We start from the raw sequence: 24386 nt of genomic DNA, 5'->3' as shown, positions 1-24386 counted from the left end.
ACAATAGAAACATCCTGGAATAGAAACAAAGGACGGCAAGTCAATTTTCCCATGTCCTCGTTTTGGAAAATGTTCTCCTCCACCCCTTGAAAGTGCTTTTACTGTGTGCATTCTGGAGCTGCATCACAATGGTCAATCCCTGCACTCCTTGTTAGCATAGCCGTGGTCATACGGGTGTCTTTTTGATAGGAAGTAAATACCTAAAGGAAGAAGAGAAATGTGAGATGGTCAAGCATCGCTAATACTAGGCAGGCAGCAGGTAGCCTGCAGGTAGCTGCATCACTAGGCAGGTAGCCTAGTGGTTAGAGCGTTGGGCCAGTAACTGAAAGGATGCTGGATCAAATCCCTGAGCTGACAATTTAAAAATATGTCGTTCTTCCCCTGAACAAGGCAGTTAACCCACTGTTCCTAGGCCGTCATTGCAAATAAGAATTTGTTCTTAACTGACTTGCCTAGTTAAATAAAGGTAAAATACAAAAATAATGGGTTACTTTAGCTGTATTGTAGTTCATTCATATCCACTGGAAATCTCCATTGCTTGAATTACAAATGTATATCTAATAAACTTGATGTGTCTGAGTTGCATACAAATTACTTATACATTTATAGACTGTGGGCATAGAAAATCATTCTCCAGTGAAACTAAACTACCTTGATGATTCATAGTTTATTTGGAAAGTTGTTGTAAAAAGTAAAGAACTTCAATACTGCATGTCAAGTTATTATGCCGGGTGGACTCTGTCCAAAGTCAACGCAAACCTCCTCCATAGCTGTCATCACCATGACTATCACCATGGTCGCCATCAGCTCTCTCCAAACAAAACAAATACTTCATAGCCTAAATCACATTCCACTGGATATTGGGACAGCATTGGCCTCAGGAACCCTCAGTTATTTCCCAATGATGAACATTTTAGTCATGTTTTGTTAATCTAATGTTTTCCAGGTCTACTATTAGCAATATATTGCCATTGTGTTATTCACATCTCTCTCTATCTCTCTCAATGGCAGTAAAAGTGCTTTGAGGGTGTTAACTTGATGCAGCCTGTACGCAATGTTTAGAGAATGATAGAAAATAACTGGTCTTAAAACTACTAGGGAAATTCTGATATGAAATAAAACAAAAGCATATTACAAATAAAATGTATGATTATTATTATATATGCAAGTGGACTTGAATGTTTTTTCAATCATTATTGTTGCTCTTCTTATTTCATCAATGCAGCCACTAATGTCAATAAGTTTAGCCTATTGATGACTCAATTATTTATTTTTTTATAGCCCCTTTACTATTTTTTACTTCACAATGTATTTGCAGGTAATACAAAGATAATATCTGGCACAATTTAAATGTCATTCCAGTCATAAATTATATTTTCTTTTCAAACATATCCCATGATGAATTGCTATGACCTTCTTATAGTTTTATACCTAGCAAGCATTAGTTTCATGTAATGCATTGTTTCAAAAGTGAAGAAATGGAGGCAGCCTTATCAAACTTTTAACATGTTTTTACATTAAAATGTAAATCTTGAGTGCTGTTTGGTTACATTTTGTGTGTAGCAATAAACCTTGTTGGCCAGCTTCGCATTCAATGATACCACCTGCAAGCTTTCCTAGTTACAAAGAATACAAAAGTATCCCCAAAGTCCACGAACATAAAGAGCCCAAAGTGTCCCAGCGACTCTCCAATGTTTCCATTTCTGTAACCATTGACAACAGGTTACTATATCGTGAGAGCCAATCAAAACTAGGAATCAACTTTTGTTATCCAATGAAATAGAGTTGTACTATGATTGACGGGTGTTTAAACCAATAGCATTCATAATCTTCCGTTGCCACTGATTATAAATCAGTCCTCCGATTTTGAATCGCGTATACTTCTTTCTTGTTTCAGAGTGTATCCGACAGCGGCAGTTATACTTCACCTGTTTAAAAAAATAAAATAATAATTCACTCAAAATGAGGGAAATTGTGCATTTGCAGGCTGGCCAGTGCGGCAACCAAATTGGAGCAAAGGTTGGTTCAACTTTCAGACTATTTCACCCTTCATTAAAGCTCAGTAACGTAGAGCCTTGCATTGTCTGTAATTTATCTATCTAATGTTAGTTCTAAATAAATGATCTAGCTAGGCTACTACTATTAGGCTACATACGCACGTTTTCTGTATTGTAATTGCTCTGTATTTGATTCATTCCCTGCAAATTGCTTCGCTGGCATATCTTTTGGGATGGCTATGGGATGTGAGTTGGAGCTAACACCTGTTCCATTTCTTTCCTCTAGTTCTGGGAAGTGATTAGTGACGAACATGGCATCGACCCCACTGGCACATACCATGGGGACAGTGACCTTCAGCTGGAGAGAATTAATGTGTATTACAATGAAGCCACGGGTAGGTCCTCTATTAGCCTACTAGTTCTATATATTCTCTAGTCATTTAAACAAAATAGGGTTGTAAGTGCTGCTAGATCACATTTTTTCAATTTGAGAATAGGGGCCTACACGAAGCTGGTAAAAATATTTTTGGAAAATGTATTCTGATAAATAATGAATATATTATACTGTAAGAAACAGACCCCCTGCCTGTCTCGAACCCTCGACCTTCTAGCCCGCTATCGGCCGTGCTGCAAAATCATGCTCAAGCGGTAGAGTCGATATCCGTACTTATAAACCCAGGGTCGTTATAATACTAAATTACCACAAAAATAACCAAAACTAGGCCGCGTATGGGAACGCGCTGGGTGGCGAGCTCTTTACTGGTCCAACTTCGAAGCGCTCTGCGCACACTTTGAGCTGACCAAATCCCACCTAATAACAACTCCACAGACAGAACTACGAGAGGTTGTCCTCAACAGTTTGTTATGGACTTGGGACTCATGTACGACGCTGTCCGAGTGTCTTGTAAGATCGCATAATGAGTAGTATGCCTATTTTCAGTGGTGTACTAATTAAGTAGTTTTTTGGGGGTATCTGTACTTTACTTTACTATTTATATTTTTCACAACTTTTACTTCTCTACATTCCTAACGAAAATGATGTACTTTTTACTCCATACATTTTCCCTGACATCCAAAAGTATTTGTTACATTTTGAATGCTTAGCAGGACAGGAAAATGGTTAAATTCGTGCATATATTACATTTTATTTGTCACATACACATGGTTAGCAGATGTTAATGGAGTGTAGCGAAATACTTGTGCTTCTAGTTCAGACAGAGCAGTAATATCTAACAACTACCTAATACACACATCTAAAGGGGTGAATGAGAATATGTAAGTATATGGATGAGCGATTGCCGAGCAGCATAGGCAAGGGGCAATAGATGATATAAAATACAGTATATATGAGTAACGTAAGATATGTAAACATTATTAAAGTGGCATTATTTAGAGTGCATTGTATAAAGTCACTATTGATCCATTTATTAAAATGGCAGGTGATTGGGTCTCAATGTAGACAGCAGCTTCTCTGAGTTAGTGATTGCTGTTTAGCAGTCTGATGGCCTTGAGAGAAAGCTGTTTTTCAGTCTCTCGGTCTGTACTGACCTCGCCTTCTGGATGGTAGCATTGTGAACAGGCAGTGGTTCGGGTGGTTGATGTCCTTGATGATCTTTTTGGCCTTCCTGTGACATCGGGTGCTGTAGGTGTGTCATGGAGGGAAGGTAGTTTGACCCCAGTGATGCGTTGTGCAGACCGCACCACCACCCTCTGGAGAGCCTATCAAGAGAACATCCTTGGTCGTCCCTACTGCCTCTGATCTGGTGGAATTATATCTTAGTGTTGCAGTGTACCCCTGGCACACTGCAAAGAAAGAAAAATAACAAGAAAATGAGCGTTTGCTTAATATAATACATTTTAAATTATTTATATTTTTGATATTTAAGTATTTTAGCAATTACATTTACTTTTGATACTTAAGTATGAAGTATTTTAGACTCTTACTCAAGTAGTATTTTACTGGGTGTCTTAATTTTTTAGTGTGTGTGTGTGTGTGTATATGTGTGTAATATTTATTTATTTATTTATTATTTTTTCCCTTATTTAGGAAAGACATTTTCAGCACCAGTAAGCCCCTGCATTAATCTGGCCCTGCCTATGCTTTGATTGAAACAAAATACAAGGGTAATAGTTTAATACCATATACTCTAATTTGCTCCCGAAACAGTAATTCAAGAAGATCTAATCGCATATTCCTATTAAACTATTTGAGATCAAATGATTAGCATGCAGATGCCGTTTGGACATTTCCCTGGTAAAACGTGAATAATTATAAATAATTTTATGCATATTCAATAATGATATTAAATCTGTCGGTACAAACGTTGAGAAATTATGATGATTTAAAAAAATGTAAAAAAAAGTATAATTGCGCTCCCGCACGTAACACCACTGGGTGAACTTGATTAGAAAATTAGTGACCAATGCATTTGGTGGTCGTTCATGGTTTCGTGGGCAATACAATGCCTCAAACGTTTCTCTTTTGCTTTGCAGGAGGCAAGTATGTCCCCCGTGCGGTGTTAGTGGACTTGGAGCCTGGTACAATGGACTCTGTGAGGTCGGGTCCCTTTGGACAGATCTTCCGACCAGACAACTTCGTCTTCGGTGAGCCCTGGCTTTCTGCTTTTGAGATTTTGAGAATGATATTTGATCCAACAACTTGTATTCATGAAATCTACATCCTAAGGAAGAAGCGTCTTAATATTGCTACAATGGATATTGTATTGATATTGTATTAATTTGGGGCATTACTATATGTTGTCAAAAGACCTGGTCCCTTTTGTTTGTCTGCAGGCCAAAGTGGAGCTGGAAACAACTGGGCCAAGGGCCACTACACAGAGGGAGCAGAGCTGGTGGACTCTGTTTTGGATGTGGTGAGGAAAGAGGCAGAGAGCTGTGACTGTCTACAGGGTTTCCAGCTCACCCACTCCCTGGGCGGGGGCACAGGCTCGGGCATGGGCACCCTGCTCATCAGCAAAATCCGTGAGGAGTACCCCGATCGTATCATGAACACGTTCAGTGTAGTGCCCTCGCCCAAAGTATCAGACACTGTGGTGGAGCCCTACAATGCCACCCTGTCAGTCCACCAGCTAGTAGAGAACACCGACGAGACCTACTGTATTGACAACGAGGCTCTGTATGACATCTGCTTCCGTACCCTTAAACTTACCACGCCCACCTATGGCGACCTCAACCACCTGGTGTCAGCCACCATGAGCGGGGTCACCACTTGCTTGCGCTTCCCTGGCCAGCTCAACGCTGACCTCCGTAAACTGGCTGTCAACATGGTGCCCTTCCCCCGTCTCCACTTCTTCATGCCGGGCTTCGCCCCCCTGACCAGCAGGGGGAGCCAGCAGTACAGGGCCCTCACTGTGCCTGAGCTCACCCAGCAGATGTTTGATGCCAAGAACATGATGGCAGCTTGCGACCCACGTCACGGCCGTTACCTCACCGTAGCTGCAGTGTTCAGGGGCCGCATGTCCATGAAGGAGGTGGATGAGCAGATGCTAAACGTCCAGAACAAGAACAGCAGCTACTTTGTCGAATGGATCCCCAACAACGTCAAGACCGCTGTCTGCGACATTCCTCCCCGCGGCCTCAAGATGGCCGCCACCTTCATCGGCAACAGCACGGCCATCCAGGAGCTGTTTAAGCGCATCTCCGAGCAGTTCACCGCCATGTTCCGTCGTAAGGCCTTCCTCCATTGGTACACCGGGGAGGGTATGGACGAGATGGAGTTCACTGAGGCTGAGAGCAACATGAACGACCTGGTGTCTGAGTACCAGCAGTACCAGGACGCCACCGCCGAGGAGGAGGGAGAGTTTGAGGAGGAAGGAGAGGAGGAGCTGGCGTAAAGATGTGTCATGTGTACTTACTTCACATGCCTTACTGACATTTTTCAGTGTCCTGTTTGTCTTGTCTGTCCCTTTTCACTGTGGCCTTCTCAAGCTGTTAAATTCCAACTTTTGAACCAAATCTCTATTAAAGGCATAACTTTGATAGCATTTTGTCTCCTGTACTCTATAAGTCAATCCATCTCAGTGTTCAAATCAATTATACAACACACTTTAGGTACAATCATTGCAAATGGTCCACTTCCACATAGAAATGTGACTTAAGGTTGTAAAGGGCTAAAACCATAGAATGAGTCACCTGCAAAAAAATTTGACTGAGTCTTGAAAAATTGAGTGCTAATTTAATTTGGAGGGTGGATTTTAGCTCATTTATGCATAACTAACTTTAAAAAAAATATGGAATTGTTACCACTTGTAAGCCTTCATATTTATTCAACAGTCAAACTTGCCTAGTATTTGTTTCCAGGTATTTTGCCAATTGCTTTTTATCTGTCCAAGCATAGAGGAAGACTAAGTGGACATGGCTGAAGGGCAAAATCATATTTAATTTCAGAATAGTTTAAAGTTGGGTTAGGGTTTGGTTAAGGTTAGTGCCAGTTAACAAATTCTTATTTACAATGATGGCCTACCAAAAGGCAAAAAGCCTCCTGTGGGGATGGGGAATTAAAAATATAGGACAAAACCCAAATGACATAAAGAGAGACCTAAGACAACATGGTAGGAACAACACATGATAACACAGCATGGCAGCAACACCACATAACATGATATAAACACAATATGGAAGCATGGTAGCAGCACAAAACATGGTACAAACATTATTGGGCACAGAAAACAGCACAAAGGCAAGAAGGTAGAGTGCCACGTTATCGACTGTGTCAGACTGACGGATTGGTGGAGTTCGTTTTGCATGGTCCAGTGCCCCGAGTGGATGGCGGTTTCTCTTATAGACCAATGGAATAGTCTAAAATGCGCAAACTCCGCCCACCTGGGGCACCAGGCCACGTCGAACGAACTCGACCATTGCTATAACATATGTGGTTAGATAAGTAAAATACCTATCCAGCCGTTGTAAGATTGGCATGCGTCAGCCACACCTGGGCAGAGGAACGTGCCCCAAGATTTTGGATAGTTTCCCCTGCTCGGACGTTGCACGCAATAACCAATGCTTGCGTGCCATTTCATCGACTGACAGGTTGCTGTAACATATGTGGTTACCTGATACTTAAAATTCCCATCCAGGCGTTGTAAGATCTGGCATGTGTCAGCAAATGGACTGGGGTAAGAAACTCCCTTGCTCTAGCATACCAATCCAATGCCTTATCAATCATTGCGGTAGGGTTAGCAAGTGCACATTTCTATGAGAAGAGTAGAGAATTGGACTGCAGCAGCCCCAAAGAAGTGTAGAGACCACATCCAGCAGATGGCGCCATCACAATGTCGAACTACTCCAGACAAGAATGTGAATAATGAAGACATTGAATAGAATAGCATCTCTCCTACAGTTTCATTGACTAATGGGTAGGGTTCTTATGATTGGGCTGTTTATAATCAGTTTTCTTTTAATCTGTTTTATTTTCTTTATTTTCTGTGAAATCTGCATATCCTTCTGCCTTCAAAAGTCTACCTATGCAGCCTCAGCTTTCTAAATCAAATCACATGATATTGGTCACGTACAGGGATGTAAATTACTTAAGTAAAAATACTTGAAAGTCGTTTTTTTTGGTATCTGTACTTTACTTTACTATTTATATTTTCAACAACTTTATACTTTTACTTCACTACATTCCTAAAGAAAATGATTCACTTTTTACTCCATAGATTTTCCCTGACACCCAAAAGTGCTTGTTACATTTTGAATGCTTAGCAGGACAGGAAAATGGTCTAATCCACACACTTATCAGGAGAACATCCCTGGTCATTCCTACTGCCTCTGATCTGGTGGACACACTAAACACATGCTTGGTTTGTAAATTATGTCTGAGGGTTGGAGCGTGCCCCTAGCTATCCGTAATTTTAAAAAAGAAGAAAATTGTGCCGTCTGGTTTGCTTAAGGAATTTGAAATTATTTATACTTTTACTTTTGAAACTTAAGTATATTTAAAACCAAATACTTTAACTAAAGTAATAGTGACTGTGTGACTCACTTTTACTTGAGTCATTTTCTATTAAGGTATCTTTACTTTCACTCAAGTATGACAATTGGGTACTTTTTCCACCACTGGTCACATACACATATTTAGCAGATGTTATTGCTGGTGTAGCGAAATGCTTGTGTTCCTAGCTCCAACAGTGCAGTTGTATCTAACAATTCACAACAATACACACAAATATAAAAGTAAAAGAATGGAATGAAGAAATATTAGAACGAGCAATGTCGGCGTGGCATTGACTAAATGCAGTAGAATAGAATACAGTATATACAGTTGAAGCCGGAAGTTTACATACACTTTTAGGTTGGAGTTAATAAAACTTGTTTTTCAACCACTCCACAAATATCTTGTTAACAAACTATAGTGTTAGTAAGTCGGTTAGGACATCTACTTTGTGCATGACACAAAATGACACAAGTCATTTTTCCAACAATTGTTAACAGACAGATTATTTCACTTATAATTCACTGTATCACAATTCCAGTGGGTCAGAAGTTTACATACACTAAATTGACTGTGCCTTTAAACAGCTTGGAAAATTCCAGAAAATTATGTCATGGCTTTAGAAGCTTCTGATCGGCTAATTGACATCATGAGTCAATTGGAGGTGTACCTGTGGATGTATTTCAAGGCCTACCTTCAAACTCAGTGCCTCTTTGCTTGACATCATGGGAAAATCAAAATAAATCCGCTAAGACCTCAGATAAAGAATTGTAGACCTCCACAAGTCTAGTTCATCCTTGGGAGTAATTTCCAAATGCATGAAGGTACTACGTTCATCTGTACAAACAATAGTACGCAAGTATAAACACCATGGGATGACGCAGCCATCATACCGCTCAGGAAGGAGACGTGTTCTGTCTCCTAGAGATGAACGTACTTTGGTGCGAAAAGTGAAAATCCGTAAATACTAGGAATAGATTGTCCACCATCTATGCGTTATCCAGACAGAAAAAAGAAATGGGCAAAAGAACATTTCGATTTAGAGCAATAAAGAAATTGAATAAATTAACTGAGCAAACTAGAAACCTTTCAATATATAAGTTTAAACATTATTTAAAAACAATTTAAATATAGTATATAGAAATGTTGTGGGACTATAGTAGATGAAGAATCAATATTATTATAATACTTTTTTTAAATTTTAGATTGAGTATTTATTGGGTCATTATGCTAGTGTATTATGTATGTTTGTTATTGTGTTATATGTGAAAGTGTGTTTGTATTATAAATTGCATTTTAATGTTAAGGACTCTTGGAAGATTAGTCCAAATGGGGACTAAAAGAGATCCTAATAAAATCAAAATCAAATCAAATCAAAATCAATACCAGAACAACAGCAAAGGACCTTGTGAAGATGCTGGAGGAAACAGGTGCAAAGGTATCTATATCCACAGTAAAACGAGTCCTATATCGACATGACCTGAAAGGCCGCTCAGCAAGGAAGAAGCCACTGTTCCAAAACCGCCATAAAAAAAGCCAGACTATGGTTTGCAACTGCACGTCTGCACATTTTGGAAAAGCATTCCAAGTGAAGCTGGTTGAGAGAAAGCTTTGCACACTCTTGGCAATCATCAAGGCAAAGGGTGGCTACTTTAAAGAATCTCAAATAGAAATATATTTTTGAAGTCTTCACTATTATTCTACAATGTAGAAAATAGTAAAAATAAAGAAAAACCCTGGAATGAGTAAGTGTGTCCAAACTTTTGACTGGTACTGTATGTAAGATCCCATAGCAGACAGTGCATGTCAGAGCAAAAACCAAGCCATGAGGTTGAAGGAATTGTCTATAGAGCTCAGAGAAAGGATTGTGTCAAAGCACAGATCTGGGGAAGGGTACCAAAAAATGTCTACAGCATTGAAGGTCCCCAAGAACACAGTGGCCTCCATCATTATTAAATGGAAGACGTTTGGAACCACCAAGGCTCTTCCTAGAGCTGGCTGCCCGGCCAAACTGAGCAATGGGGGAGAAGGGCCTCGGTCAGGGAGGTGACCAAGATCCCGATGGTCACTCTGACAGAGCTCCAGAGTTCCTCTGTGGAGATGGGAGAACCTTCCAGAAGGACAACCATCTCTGCAGCACTCCACCAATCAGGCCTTTATGGTAGAGTGGCTAGACGGAAACCAGTCCTCAGTAAAAGACACATGACAACCCGCTTGGGTTAGACCATGAGAAACAAGATTCTCTGGTCTGATGAAACCAAGATTGAACTCTTTGACATGAATGCCAAGCGTCACATCTAGAGGAAACCTGTCACCATCCCTACGGTGAAGCATGGTGGTGGCAGAATCATGCTGTGGGGATGTTTTTTAGCGGCAGATATTGGGAGACTAGTCAGGATTGAGGAAAAGAAGAATGGAGCAAAGTTCAGAGAGATCCTTGATGAAAACCTGCTCCAGAGCACTCAGGACCTCAGACTGGGGCGAAGGTTCACCTTCCAACAGGACAACGACCCTAAGCACACAGCCAAGACAACACTGGAGTGGCTTCGGGACAAGTCTCTGAACGTCCTTGATTGGCCCAGCCAGAGCCCTGACTAGAACACGATCGAACATCTCTGGAGACCTGAAAATAGCTGTGCAGCGACGCTCCCCATCCAACCTGACAGAGCTTGAGAGGATCTGCAGAGAAGAACGTGAGAAACTCCCCAAATACAGGTGTGCCAAGCTTGTAGCATCATACCCAAGAAGACTCTAGGCTGAAATCGCTACCAAATGGGCTTTAACAAAGTACTGAGTAAAGGGTCTGAATACTTATGTGAATGTGATATAAGTTTTTAATTTTTAATAAATGTGCAAAAATGTCTAAAAACCTGTTTTTCCTTTGTCATTATGCAGTATTGTGTGTAGATTGATGAGGGGGGAAAATATGTTTAATCCATTTTAGAATAAGGCTGCAATGGAACTAAATGTGGAAAAGTCTAGGGGTCTGAATACTTTCCGAATGTACTGTATGCAGTGTTTACTGTGAATGCAGTCTCCGCAAACGCGGGAACATTGTCCTTCAATTTCAATCTCGCTATAGTGCTGAACTGTCGCGATACAGATCGAATTGAGCCCTTAGTCTCTGTTGTTTAAAGCTGAAGTCACCTTCTCACTGGAAAAAAGAAAACAGATACTCTTTAAAAACATTTTTATGATGTGCGGTCATGCCTTGAGCATGTTTCGATGACACACTGTTCAATACAATGACCATCACATTGAAATACTTAATGAGACACATCCCTGACAAGTTCTTCCAAAATCTTTCTTCTGCATCACAACAAACTAGTAATTTCCCTGTATAAAATATCCAACCTGCAATGATGGTTCATGCATGGTAACTGCAGAAATGGTAGTCTTGGTACCAGTCTGTTTGTACCATCATTCCACTGCTTGCCACTCCTTTGGCACACAAGGAGCTGAAATGACACAGATTTGGGATCAGGCTACAGAAATGGTTACAAACATGCTAAGCCTTGACCACTACTTTTCTGTTTTTGACAGTATCAGATGTGGGAGTCTATTTGTATTTGTCATCAGATGTCTCCTATTTCTCTAGCGATCACCAATCACCTGAGGCCCCTTAGTTTTAATCTTCCCAGTGTTAACACACACACTGTTCTGCTCATGGTGTCAAAGTGGAGCTCTAAACGGATGATGGATTGCTCTTTTAGTGCCAGAGCTACTTTGCTGTCACTACCACTGAGGAGAGAGAGAAGGAGAGAGAGATGGGAAGGGATGTTGGATGTGGAGAGCAGTGACAACAACGACAACAACAGCTAACATAAATTAGGAAGCGTTCCGGTGGACAGATGGGGCTTACCATCACCCCCTCTGCATGCAAATGCCAACGACCAAAGAGTACCCCCCACCCTCCCCTCCCCTCCTACATCCCCCTCTTCCTACCTCGCCATGGAAACGGCACTATGGATTATCTCCACCAATGAGAGAGGCCAGGATGGAAAATGATGCCCACTGCTCACAAATGCCAGTGTTGGTGTTCTTCTTGTTGGGTCATTTGCTTTTCTGGTTGTGGGGTTGTTTCCATTTCACTGTAGTCAGTTCAGGAGATTCATTTGAAATTCCTTTTCCATGATCAAAAAGTTGCATTGATTTTTTTATGAGGATTTTTAATGCCATTTTTTTATTCAATTATTGAATTGAAATCTGTTCTCAAATGGAATGAATAAAATGGAGTTGAGCCCAATCATGTTAGCAATGCAGCATCCCTGGAGAAGAAAGGAATTACGTACCTTGCTCAAGGGCACAACGGCAGAGGACGGCATCTAGGAGATTGATGCCAGAAACCATCACCGGCTCACTGCCGGACCTGAGGATTTGACCCGCTCTAACCTTTCCACTACCTACCATTCTAAAGGAATGTGAAAGAAAAGGTTCATTTGTACATGAACAGGATTAAATGTCACACACTTACTGTACCAGTAAAAAGTTTGGACACACCTACTCATTCAATGGTTTTTATTTATTTTTACTATTTTCTACGTTGTAGAATAATAGTGAAGACATCAAAACAATGAAATAACACATATGGAATCATGTAGTATTTGAGATGCTTCAAAGTAGCCACCCACTTCCTTTATGACAGCGCACACTCTTGGCATTCTCTCAACCAGCTTCACCTGGAATGCTTTTCTAACAGTCTTGAAGGAGTTCCTACATGCTGCTTTTCCTTCACTCTGCGGTCCAACTCATCCCAAACCATCTCAATTGGGTTGAGGTCGGGTGATTGTGGAGGCCAGGTTATCTGATGCAGCACTACATCACTCTCCTTCTTGGTCAAATAGCCCTTACACAGCCTGGAGGTGTTCAAACCAGATGGGATGGCGTATCTCTGCAGAATGCTGTGGTAGCCATGCTGGTTAAGTGTGGCTTGAATTCTAAATAAATCAGTCAGTTTCACCAGCAAAGCACCCTCACACCTCCTCCTCCATGCTTTATGGTGGGAACCACACATGTAGAGATAATTAGTTCCCCTACTCTGCGTCTCACAATTTCCACCGGCCTAATGTCCATTGTTCATGTTTCTTGGCCCAAGCAAGTGTCTTCTTCTTATTGGTGTCCTTTAGTAGTGGTTTCTTTGCAGCAATTCGACCATGACAGCCTGATACACGCAGTCTCCTCTGAACAGTTGATGTTGAGATGGGTCTGTTACTTGAACTCTTTGAAGCATTTATTTGGGCTGCAATTTCTGAGGCTGGTAATCTCTAACTTATCCTCTGCAGCAGAGGTAACTCTAGGTCTTCCTTTCCTGTGGCGGTCCTCATGAGAGCCAGTTTCATCATTGCACTTGACGGTTTTTGCGACTGCACTTAAGGAAACTTTCAAAGTTCATGACATTTTCCGCATTGACTAACCTTCATGTCTTAAAGTAATGATGGAGTGTCGTTTCTCTTTGCTTATGTGAGCTGTTCTTGCCATAATATGGACTTGGTATTTTACCAAATAGGGCTATCTTCTGTATACCACCCCTGCCTTGTTACAACACAACTGATTGGTTCAAATGCATTAAGAAGGAAAGAAATTTCACAAATGAACTTTTAAGAAGGCACACCTGTTAATTGAAATGCATTCCAGGTGACGACTACCTCATGAAGTTGGTTGAGAGAATGCCAAGAGTGTGCAAAGCTGTCATCAAGGCAAAGGGTAGCAACTTTGAAGAATCTCAAATAGAAAATATATTTTGATTAATTTAACTTATTTAACTACATGATTCCATATGTGTTATTTCATAGTTTTGATGTCTTCACTATTATTCTATGTAAAAAATAGTCAAAAATAAAGAAAAGCCCTAGAATGAGTGTGTCCAAACTTTTGACTGGTACTGTACATTTTAAGTATCTTCCCATGCTTCTTCTGAAAAATAAACCATAAAATGAGTCTCTCTGAGGATGCAATCATGTAATATTCTGTACTAATTCTGTGAAAAAGTTAATGAACTGAGCTCACACTTCTTCGGGGTGTTACAAAAAGAAGTTGGAGATAATACGCTAAGTCTCTCACATGCGCTACTTGCATTGTTCTTGACACCTCACTTTTGACAGTGGAGCCCAGCGAAGCAGGCAGGCACGCAGGACTCAAGAGGCTCTCTCCTCTCCTTTCTCTTTCCTCTCCTTTTTCTCCACCGTTTCACTCCTTGCCGGCGGCGGCTGTGTGTGGCTGATGGCATCCGGCGTGCGGGGCGCCACGCGCAAAAGGGGTCCTGTCACTCACTCGCGGCGGCCATATGTGTGCCTGCGTGAGCTCCGAGCCAGCGGCGGCCGCCCCTGCCAGAAGACATTAGGGGAGCAGCGGGACGTCATTAAGGCGGCGCGATGATTGATTAACCGCGAATCGTGAACGCGAACCTCCCGCCTCAAACCCTCCACCACCTCCTCCCCGACTTGCCCCTTCAAAAACGGGGGCCGGGGCAACAGAGAGGAGAGAGAGCCCCCTGCAGATGTGGGGGTGTAATTGCATTAGAGCCCAGTAGGGACAGAATGAGCGGGTTTATGCTGAAATGAACCCAGTCTGGGGCCATATGAGCCATTACCCACACATAATTCTTTATTTTTTATTTTTTGGGGCTCCAGAGGGGCACACACAGTCATACACATACGGCTTGTGTGGTGGAGCGGCATATATTATCATATTATGCCAGGCTTGGCTGGCTGAAGCTGTCCTTTCCACAGTGACAAAGAGAGTTGGGAGAGTGGAAGTGGTTGAATAGGGTCGAGATTTCATTTGAACTTTTATTTTCAGGAGACACTGGAATCAAGCAGGGCACTTTGTTCCTGTGCTTCTTGCCAATAAAGTAAAAAAATAAATAATAATAAATAAACCCAAAGCCCTCCTCTACAATTGCCCTATTAGCCGTGGCCCCTTTGCTAATAGGGGTTGGAGAACCACTCTGTTTGGCTAAACAAGAGAGTACCTCAAAACAGCAACTGAGAGGTCCTGAGGTGAAAAACAATAACCAAAACTCAGGTTGAAACCAGCTCCAGGAAAGAAGAACACATTCTCCACAGAATTTTCTGGGATTTTCCCTATCGGTGAAGCATCACAGAAGGAGATTATCATCCTCTAATGGCCCCCTGCCCTCCATCTCTCCATACCTCCTCCCTTCCTCCTTCTCATCTCTCCATCTCTACCCCTCCGTGTCCCGGAGCCATGCGGAGCGTTTGTTCGCCACAGAGAGATGACTAATGAAATCCGTGGAGAGGGAAGCAGCCCAGGGACTCTCAGGCTAATGTTTTGTTTGGTATTAAAATGCGTGCGGCAGCTAAACTCCCACTGATTTGGATGAAAAAACATTTGGAATGGGCTCATCAATCAAGGCCTGCCGCACTGGAGCTGTCGAAATCCTGGGGTTCAGTGTGTGTGTGTGTGTGTGTGTGTGTGTTATGCCAGACGTCTGTATCATACAGAGAAGATGTTGTCCAAGGCACTCTCTCTTACACTGACACACTTTCAGATGCTTCACAAACATTCAGACATATGAACACTGTACACAAACACAGACATGCAGCGCAATGTCATACACTCCAAATCTTGCAAACACAAAAAGCCTAACACAAAAAGACTAAAAAACTGGAACAATATATTGCATTGTAAGGCTTACTGTAAGCGTTATCCTAGTTCACAACTCGTATACTAACCTACATAAATGCATACATGTATTCCCAATGCATTACACACAGTTGGTTGATAGAAAGTGTTACTGAAATGCCCATGGTGTCACTGCAAGATTGGGACTCATGGGAGTAGGAGATTAAGATGGGAATATTGTGACACTCAAGAGCTTCAGGCAGAAGACTGCTCTTTCAATCCCTTCGGGTTGAAACCCACCTCCCTCTTGTTCAGTCAATCAGAATCATTGAGGCTAATGCTGCGTTCTTGTGCTACTCGGGAACTAGGAAACTCCAGGGGTACACGACGATATCTGAGTTTCCTACTGATATTTACCACTTGGAAGCACAGTATAAACTAAACCATTAAATGGAGTACTTCGGGTTCTCCGTTTCCGATAGCACATAAACGCCCACATTCAATCAAATGCAGATAAAGCAAAATAGCACCATGGTTCACTTAGAACATTGGTCACCAACCGGTTGTTCGCAAGGCATTCCTAGTCGATCAACAAACGTTTCTGTAGAAAAGCCAACGAAAGCCTTGCACTCCTTTTTTTTTTTATTCGTCTTGCGCTGTTGTAGTAGGCATGCACTTCATTCAGAAGCCATGGCCATTGGATACGAAAAGTGTTCCCATTTTTAACTATTTCATTTAACTAAAGGGACAAACTCTGCCTCCCCGGCAGACCAGGAGAGCTAAATCAAGTGCGCCTACAGTGCTGGCCAACCGAATAGCTCAAATCACGATGCCTACAACTTCCACGAATCCCACAGCAAAGTTTCACACTAGCCTACATAATATCTAATAACTTTTAAAACCATGATCAGAAAGACACTATTAAAGAATAGAGCAAAGAGCTGCTGTTTTTACAATTTAGTTAATATTTACATTTTTATTCAGCATTGCCAACGCTGTTTTTATTCAACACTTTTACAAAACTTAAAACGTGCTTTACCTACTTCCACTTGCGCTGCAGCTGCAATGATTGAATAGTTAAGTGTATCAATAGTCTTGCATTTTTATTAATAGCAGCTTGTTCTTCCCGTCTCACTTTAATATCGAGGAAAATGTCATTTTCTCTGGTCAGAGGAACAACATGAATTTGTACATGAGGCAGAAATAATGTGGTGCGACTCAAGTTTTACCATCAGGTGGAAGACAGTGTCCCCTATCTCTGGTCAGTCCTACCTGAGGAAAGGAGAGAACAGCACAGAGAGGCTGCTGCCTACAGACAGACTTGAAATCATTGGCCACTTTAATAAATGGACTGGAATAATGTTCACATATCTTGCATTACTCATCTCATATGTATATACTGTATTATATACTATCTACTGTATCTTAGTCTGTGTGCTCTGAAATTGCACATCCATGTATTTATATATTCTTATTCCATTCCTTTACTTAGATGTGTGTGTATTAGGTATTTGTTGTGGAATTGTTAGATATTACTTATTAGATAATGCTGCACTGTCGGAACTAGAAGAACAAGCATTTCGCTACACTCACAATAACATCTGCTAAACCCATGTATGTGACCAATACAATTTGATTTGATTTGAACAGGGACCTTGAGAGGCGGACCCTCTGCTGCTCTCTCCCTCCCTCTGCTGAGACTGACCATCAGATGCAGGTACCATCAGTCCAGTAACATAACACATTTCCCCCATTTATGCTCAGCTGTGCCTTGCAAGTGATACAACAACTGATCTATTTTGTTATTAATGCTAGTGTTTTGAAATATAATATGGTCTGAGAAGAACATTATTGTCAGGACAAGCATAGCCAATATGCTGTGATAATGTATTAGGTGTACTGCACAAACCTCATTCCTACAGAACCGTTTTTATTAGGTTGATGTTGCATAAGTCGTGTATAATAAAATCTGAGCGGTAGATCTCGGCTTGCTTTTTAGCTCTAAAAGTGACCACTGACTTGGAATGTCCACTCTGTATAGGAAGGGGCAGACATGTTACTATACAACCAACACTCCCAACAAGCGTTCCCCTTGTGGACATTGCCATTGGATATTGACGTGAAACCACACCTGTCTTTAGAATGCAAACATTCTATGCAAACATTCTGAGTAAGGCTGCAGTGTGGCTTTACTTTATCTATGGTTTTCGTGGGATGTGGCTTATCCCAGAGATGGTACATTTGGTTGAGGGTCTTTCAAACCGTATTCTGGTATTCAAGTTTATTCTGGTGTTGAAGGGGAATGACCTCTGCAAGGATGAAGAAAGTGTGTATGTCTGTGTGTGTGTGTGTGTGTGTATCTTCACACATTTTACTTCCTCTCCCCTCTTTTACTCCTCTCATCTTTTCTCACCTCCTCTTTCCTTTTTCTTCTCGCCCTCTTCCCCTCTCTCTTCTATTTTTCCCCTCTCTTCTATTCTGTCTTTTCCCCTGGAGCGGCTTGTCAGTCACACTCTCCCTGCTCTGCCCCCTGCAGTTGGAAGGAGCTCTAGTGGAACGCTCCATCTGTCTCCAGGGAGGGGGGGGGGGGGGAAGCGGGGTCTGCCCATCTCATGAACCCTCCCACGCCACCATGAGAAAAGAGGGAGGAATGAAAGGGAGAAGCGAGGAGAAATGACCCGTGCTGTTTTCAGAAGCACTGATCTTCTCTCGCCCATCAGGGCTCATCATCCCTCCCTCCATCCCCTTTTCCTTCCATCCCTCGTGTGGAGATGGCACATGCCGTCTCAGAGCACATATTCAGACTTATGCAGATTTTAATGCTGTTCATCAAAACAAGACAAAGTAACCGTGGTAACCGCATGTTACCTCACAAAGCGAGATTTAGAAAACAGTTAGAACTGTTTTCAAATAAGTTTTCTCATACATGGAGACAAGCAGAGTGGAGGGGTTTAAATGCCGTTCAGGCATGAGTGTGCTGACAGTCAAAAGGTTGGGAGCAATTCCATCAACATTCCAGTCAATTGCTCTCCCATGGAGACATTCCTACTGAATTGACCTCAACTCTATAGTGTGACTAACAGGTGTTTCTTCCCACCAGGGGGCAGTGAAGGGTTAGAGAGTAAGCTTGGACACATACAGTAGCTAAAATGAAGGGTTAGTTTGTTGTCTACAATACTACATAATGCATCTCTATGTTTTATATTTGAAACCACTTGTCTGTTTTACAGTTAAAACTCCCTAGTCCCTTATCAACCTAGTGGGAATAAATTGGTACAAACTATCACTGTTTTCATGGTGAAACCGGAAGTCAAAACATATAGACATAGGTCGCTCAAGGCCTATCTGTCTCTATATCAAACCATACAGCAATGAAACCATGCACACAACAAAATATTTATGGACAACTGAGGTCTCCCAATGTTACATGTGACCCATCCTGCTTTGGCGCGATGTCTCTGAGCCTCTGAGACCCAGACGCTTCCTGTCATATCTCCCTTTATGTGATTCCTCAGCCAGGGTCCCCAGAGGGACTGACCTGCCAGCAGTCTGAGAAAGAGCCATTTGACTGGGCTTTGACTGGGCTTTTGAGCTGCTTAGCTGTAATGTCAGTGGCTGGGTCTTTTCAGATAGAATGGAGGGGGAAATGTCAGAGGAGATGATATCAGCTGGATTCAGTGAAGAGCGTCTCCTAGGTGGCCACCTTTTGCGACTTTGCTCCGAGGTCGGCGGAGGTCGCAAAGGGACAGAAAAGGGGATGATAACTCAGACGAATGCGAACATCTTCCAATTTACTGTACAACCCTCCCCTGAGGAAAAAGTGAGGGAAGGAGGGAGGACCTGACAGACGGACAGAGAGAAAGATGTAAAGGAGATTTGCTATCGCTCCAAAAACTTTTAGGCTTTATTTCCTGTATTATATTACCTAGATGTCACTGAAATGTGGAAAGAAGATGGCCTGATTTTGTCACCTCGGCCCTACCACCTACAGTAGGCTACTGCAGTACTTCAGATACGAAAGGACTTGTTAATCGGACACAGGGATGGAAGCTTCTCTTAAGGTATTAGGGCATTTTTTTTTTTTTTTACTGTAACTTTGTATGATTGATGATCTATTTTGGGTTTGCTTCAGCCAAAATTGCAATTTGCATTGCTCTTCTCATGCCAATAAAGCTTGTTTGAATTTGAGAGAGAGAGGGAGAGAGACAGGGACAGGAGGGCAGCTCTGTCCCAACCCTAACCTCAAACCCTAGATCATCCTTGGCCCTTGGCCACTCACTAGCTCGCACTCCCACGCTGATTACTTCCTGGTCTGAAGCCCCTGCGGTTTAGAAATGATTTAAAAATGGTTTTCATTTCCTGTGCAGGAGCAGGGCGGGCAAAGAGGAGGAGGTAGGGAGAAGGGGGTAGGATTAGGGGAGGAGAGGGGGTTTTTGATATGGAAAACGTGTGGGCGACAAGGGAGAAGAGGGCTGGAGCCATGTTTAAAGGGTGTGTTGTTTTGTAGGGTATTACGAGGGCTGGCGGTGCGGTCTTTGCCTGCGGGGTCGTGCAACGTTTTGCGGTGTTCTATTACAACGCTCATTTCCGACCGTGGTTCAGATTGGGATCAGACAGGGTTCTAGAAGTTTCCCCCTTACTCCTCTTTCTCCTCTTCCACAACTCCCTAGATCCCTTTGGACCTCTGAAATCACACACTACTCTGTGTTGGATGTGTAACGAAAATGAATGATGTAACATACTCTCACTACCCAGTTTTCAACTTCTTTTCAACTTATAGTTCATCATTTTATGATCTGTTCTCGTGAAAAAAAAACGTCATAAACAAAGCAACAACAACCTCATTGTCATAACTAACTACCACAAGTGCAAGTCAGACAGTTCGTCTGACCAATAACACATTTACATTTTTACTCAACAAAAAAAACTATATTGTGCAGAGAGCCGAAGAAACAACCCGAGACCAAGTATTTCTCTGTTTATTGTGCGGCGTCCGTTGGTGTCTCTCAGCTGCACTTGCTCTCCATGGAAAATGGAAGGGTCGGTGTGACATCACAATGCTCTTCCTAGGTCGCCGGGGAAATAGGAAGTGATAGAGTTGATAAGGGAAGCGGTATCAGTGCTGCCCAAATGCACCATCCGGCATCTGTGTGGAGAGGGGGAGACAGATACTGTACTCTGTAGTGGCCTGATTGTGTGCTCCGTCTCCTTCTCCTTTGTTGACCACTCACAATGAACAAAGCAGAGAAAGAAAGAGAGAGAGAGAGAGAGAGAGAGAGAGAGAGAGAGAGAGAGAGAGAGAGAGAGAGAGATTGTGCTCCTCATTGACTCAAATGGCAAATACATTCAAGAGGGTAAACTTTTTCACAAACACAAAGTGGCTAAACTCTGGTGCCCAAACAACAAGGCATGCCTTGGAGCTGTTGTCAGAGGACAGACTAGGGTCCCCCAGCCATATCATAATTCACACGGGCACAAATGACCTGAGGGCCCAGCAGGAAAGGGTGGCAACAGCACCAATAAAGGGAGTGATTGAAAAAGCTTCTTCCACTTTCCCCAACGCAAAAGTGGTTATTTCCACCCTGCTACCACAAAAATACTTTCACCCTGCCACCATACAGCGGGTGAATGCAATAATTTTGTGAGACTGTGCCTCAAAACCTAATGTCTACCTGGCCCACCACTCCACCCTGGCCTTTACGACCAGGCCCATCTCTACAAGGCAACAATCCCAACTTTTGCCAGGACCCTGAAGGACGTCACCCTCAACTGTAGCCCCAGCTCTTCAAACAGGAGCAAAAGAGCAACAGACACCCCGCCCAGACCAGCGAGACACCCTCCCAGACCTGCAAGACCCCCTCTCGAAGGACCTGCACCGAGAAAACCCACGCCAAGAGGCCCTACACCCAGACCACAGCACCACCAGCCACACCCCAACCAGCTAAGGCCACCCCAAGCAAACGCCGGCCAGACCATATATAGGCCCCCCCATATCAGACCTATGCCCCTTCCGCCCACCCCATGCCCCCCGTGACAAGGACCTCAACATGACAGCAGGACATATGCCTAGGCCGTGAGCAGAGCAACAGGCCCCAATCCCCACTATTACACCCGCCCAAGCCCCATCCTGCAACCTATGAGGTATGTACAGTATCAGATGCTCAACATGCTCTGCTCACACCTACTGTGATCGTCCAGGCCTAAACCACACAAAAACAACACTAGACACTATGGAACACAAATATTTTACTATCTCATCCCGGAATATAAAGTCTGAGGTCATCTGCCTTTGGCCTAAAGAGCAGGAACCCAGACCTCATCAAATACATTAGAAATACAGACATTGTCATCCTACAAGAAACATGGTATAAAGGAGACGGACCCACTGGTTTCCCTCTAGGTTACAGAGAGCTGGTAGTCCCATCCACCAAACTACCAGGTGTGAAACAAGGAAGAGACTCAGGGGGTGTGCTAATTTGGTATAGAGCAGACCTAACCCACTCTATTAAAATATTCACAACAGGAACATTTTACATCTGGCTAGAAATTAATAAGGAAATGATCTCAAAAGAGAAAAATGTCCTTATGAGTGCTACCTTTATCCCCCCCCAATAGAATCCCCATACTTTAACGATGACAGCTTCTCCATCCTAGAGTAGGAGATCAACACTTTCCAGGCCCAGGGACATGTACTAGTCTGTGGCAACCTAAATGCCAGAACTGGACAAGAACCTGGAGGTGACAGCATTCCTTCCACCATATGTCCCCCTAGACACAACTACGACAACATAACCAACAAAAACAGGTCACAACTCCTGTAGCTCTGTCGGACACTGGATATGTACAGTCAACGGTAGGCTTCGAGGGGACTCCTATGGTAGGTACACCTATAGCTCATCTCTTGGCAGTAGTACTGTAGACTTTATCACTGACCTCAACCCAGTCTCTTAGAGCGTTCACAGTCAGTCCACTGACACCCCTATCAGATCACAGTAAAATCACACTCTACTTGAACTGAGCTATGCTCGATCATGAGGCATCAAAGCCAAAGGAACTGAATAATATTAAGAAATGCTACAGAGGGAAGGAAAATAGTGTGTAAATCTACCAAAAAACAAATAGGCAACAACAAATTAAATACATTCTAGACAGTTTCCTGGACAACAGGTTTCACTGTAATAGTGAAGGTGTAAACTTGGCAGTAGAAAACCTAAACAGTATATTTGACCTCTCAGCTTCCCTATCAAATCTAACATTTCAAGCAGACAACCTAAGAAAACTAACAACAATGATAAACGGTTTGATGAAGAATGCAAAAACCTAAGAAAGAAATTGAGAAACCTATCCAATCAAAAGCATAGAGACCCAGAAAACCTGAGCCTACGCCTTCACTATGGTGAATCACTAAAACAATACAGAAAACCTGAGCCTACGCCTTCACTATGGTGAATCACTAAAACAATACAGAAAACCTGAGCCTACGCCTTCACTATGGTGAATCACTAAAACAATACAGAAAACCTGAGCCTATGCCTTCACTATGGTGAATCACTAAAACAATACAGAAAACCTGAGCCTATGCCTTCACTATGGTGAATCACTAAAACAATACAGAAAACCTGAGCCTATGCCTTCACTATGGTGAATCACTAAAACAATACAGAAAACCTGAGTCTACACCTTCACTATGGTGAATCACTAAAACAATACAGAAAACCTGAGCCTATGCCTTCACTATGGTGAATCACTAAAACAATACAGAAAACCTGAGCCTATGCCTTCACTATGGTGAATCACTAAAACAATACAGAAAACCTGAGCCTACGCCTTCACTATGGTGAATCACTAAAACAATACAGAAAACCTGAGCCTACGCCTTCACTATGGTGAATCACTAAAACAATACAGAAAACCTGAGCCTACGCCTTCACTATGGTGAATCACTAAAACAATACAGAAAACCTGAGCCTACGCCTTCACTATGGTGAATCACTAAAACAATACAGAAAACCTGAGCCTACGCCTTCACTATGGTGAATCACTAAAACAATACAGAAAACCTGAGCCTACGCCTTCACTATGGTGAATCACTAAAACAATACAGAAAACCTGAGCCTATGCCTTCACTATGGTGAATCACTAAAACAATACAGAAAACCTGAGCCTACGCCTTCACTATGGTGAATCACTAAAACAATACAGAAAACCTGAGCCTACGCCTTCACTATGGTGAATCACTAAAAAATACAGAAAACCTGAGCCTATGCCTTCACTATGGTGAATCACTAAAAAATACAGAAAACCTGAGCCTATGCCTTCACTATGGTGAATCACTAAAACAATACAGAAAACCTGAGCCTACGCCTTCACTATGGTGAATCACTAAAAAATACAGAAAACCTGAGCCTATGCCTTCACTATGGTGAATCACTAAAACAATACAGAAAACCTGAGCCTACGCCTTCACTATGGTGAATCACTAAAACAATACAGAAAACCTGAGCCTACGCCTTCACTATGGTGAATCACTAAAAAATACAGAAAACCTGAGCCTACGCCTTCACTATGGTGAATCACTAAAACAATACAGAAAACCTGAGCCTATGCCTTCACTATGGTGAATCACTAAAAAATACAGAAAACCTGAGCCTACGCCTTCACTATGGTGAATCACTAAAACAATACAGAAAACCTGAGCCTACGCCTTCACTATGGTGAATCACTAAAACAATACAGAAAACCTGAGCCTACGCCTTCACTATGGTGAATCACTAAAAAATACAGAAAACCTGAGCCTACGCCTTCACTATGGTGAATCACTAAAAAATACAGAAAACCTGAGCCTACGCCTTCAC

The 24386-nt window shown here is 42.4% G+C and overlaps 1 protein-coding gene across 1 annotated transcript; it reads left to right on the top strand.

The window, feature by feature from the left end:
- Positions 1-439: 439 nt before the first annotated feature.
- tubb4ba (tubulin, beta 4B class IVba) lies at positions 440-6001 on the top strand. The gene is made up of 4 exons (XM_021601756.3): positions 440-2019; positions 2284-2392; positions 4491-4601; positions 4791-6001. Exons 1-4 carry the CDS (start codon positions 1963-1965, stop codon positions 5849-5851), a joined length of 1338 nt encoding a protein of 445 aa, XP_021457431.1. The 5' UTR covers positions 440-1962; the 3' UTR covers positions 5852-6001.
- The last annotated feature ends 18385 nt before the right edge of the window (positions 6002-24386 follow it).

Source organism: Oncorhynchus mykiss, chromosome 5 (assembly GCF_057628025.1).
Source record: "Oncorhynchus mykiss isolate SJ-2025 chromosome 5, ASM5762802v1, whole genome shotgun sequence".
Lineage (NCBI taxonomy): Eukaryota > Metazoa > Chordata > Actinopteri > Salmoniformes > Salmonidae > Oncorhynchus > Oncorhynchus mykiss.
Note: the sequence above shows the minus strand (reverse complement) of the source record. Positions and strands in the feature narration are given on the sequence as shown.

Bases quoted from the DNA above. Each gene is read 5' to 3' on its own strand.
- tubb4ba (XM_021601756.3), top strand. From the start codon at position 1,963: ATGAGGGAAATTGTGCATTTGCAGGCTGGCCAGTGCGGCAACCAAATT. The intron at 2,020-2,283 runs GTTGGTTCAACT...TCTTTCCTCTAG, and splicing joins GCAACCAAATTGGAGCAAAG to TTCTGGGAAGTGATTAGTGA. The intron at 2,393-4,490 runs GTAGGTCCTCTA...TTTGCTTTGCAG, and splicing joins GTATTACAATGAAGCCACGG to GAGGCAAGTATGTCCCCCGT.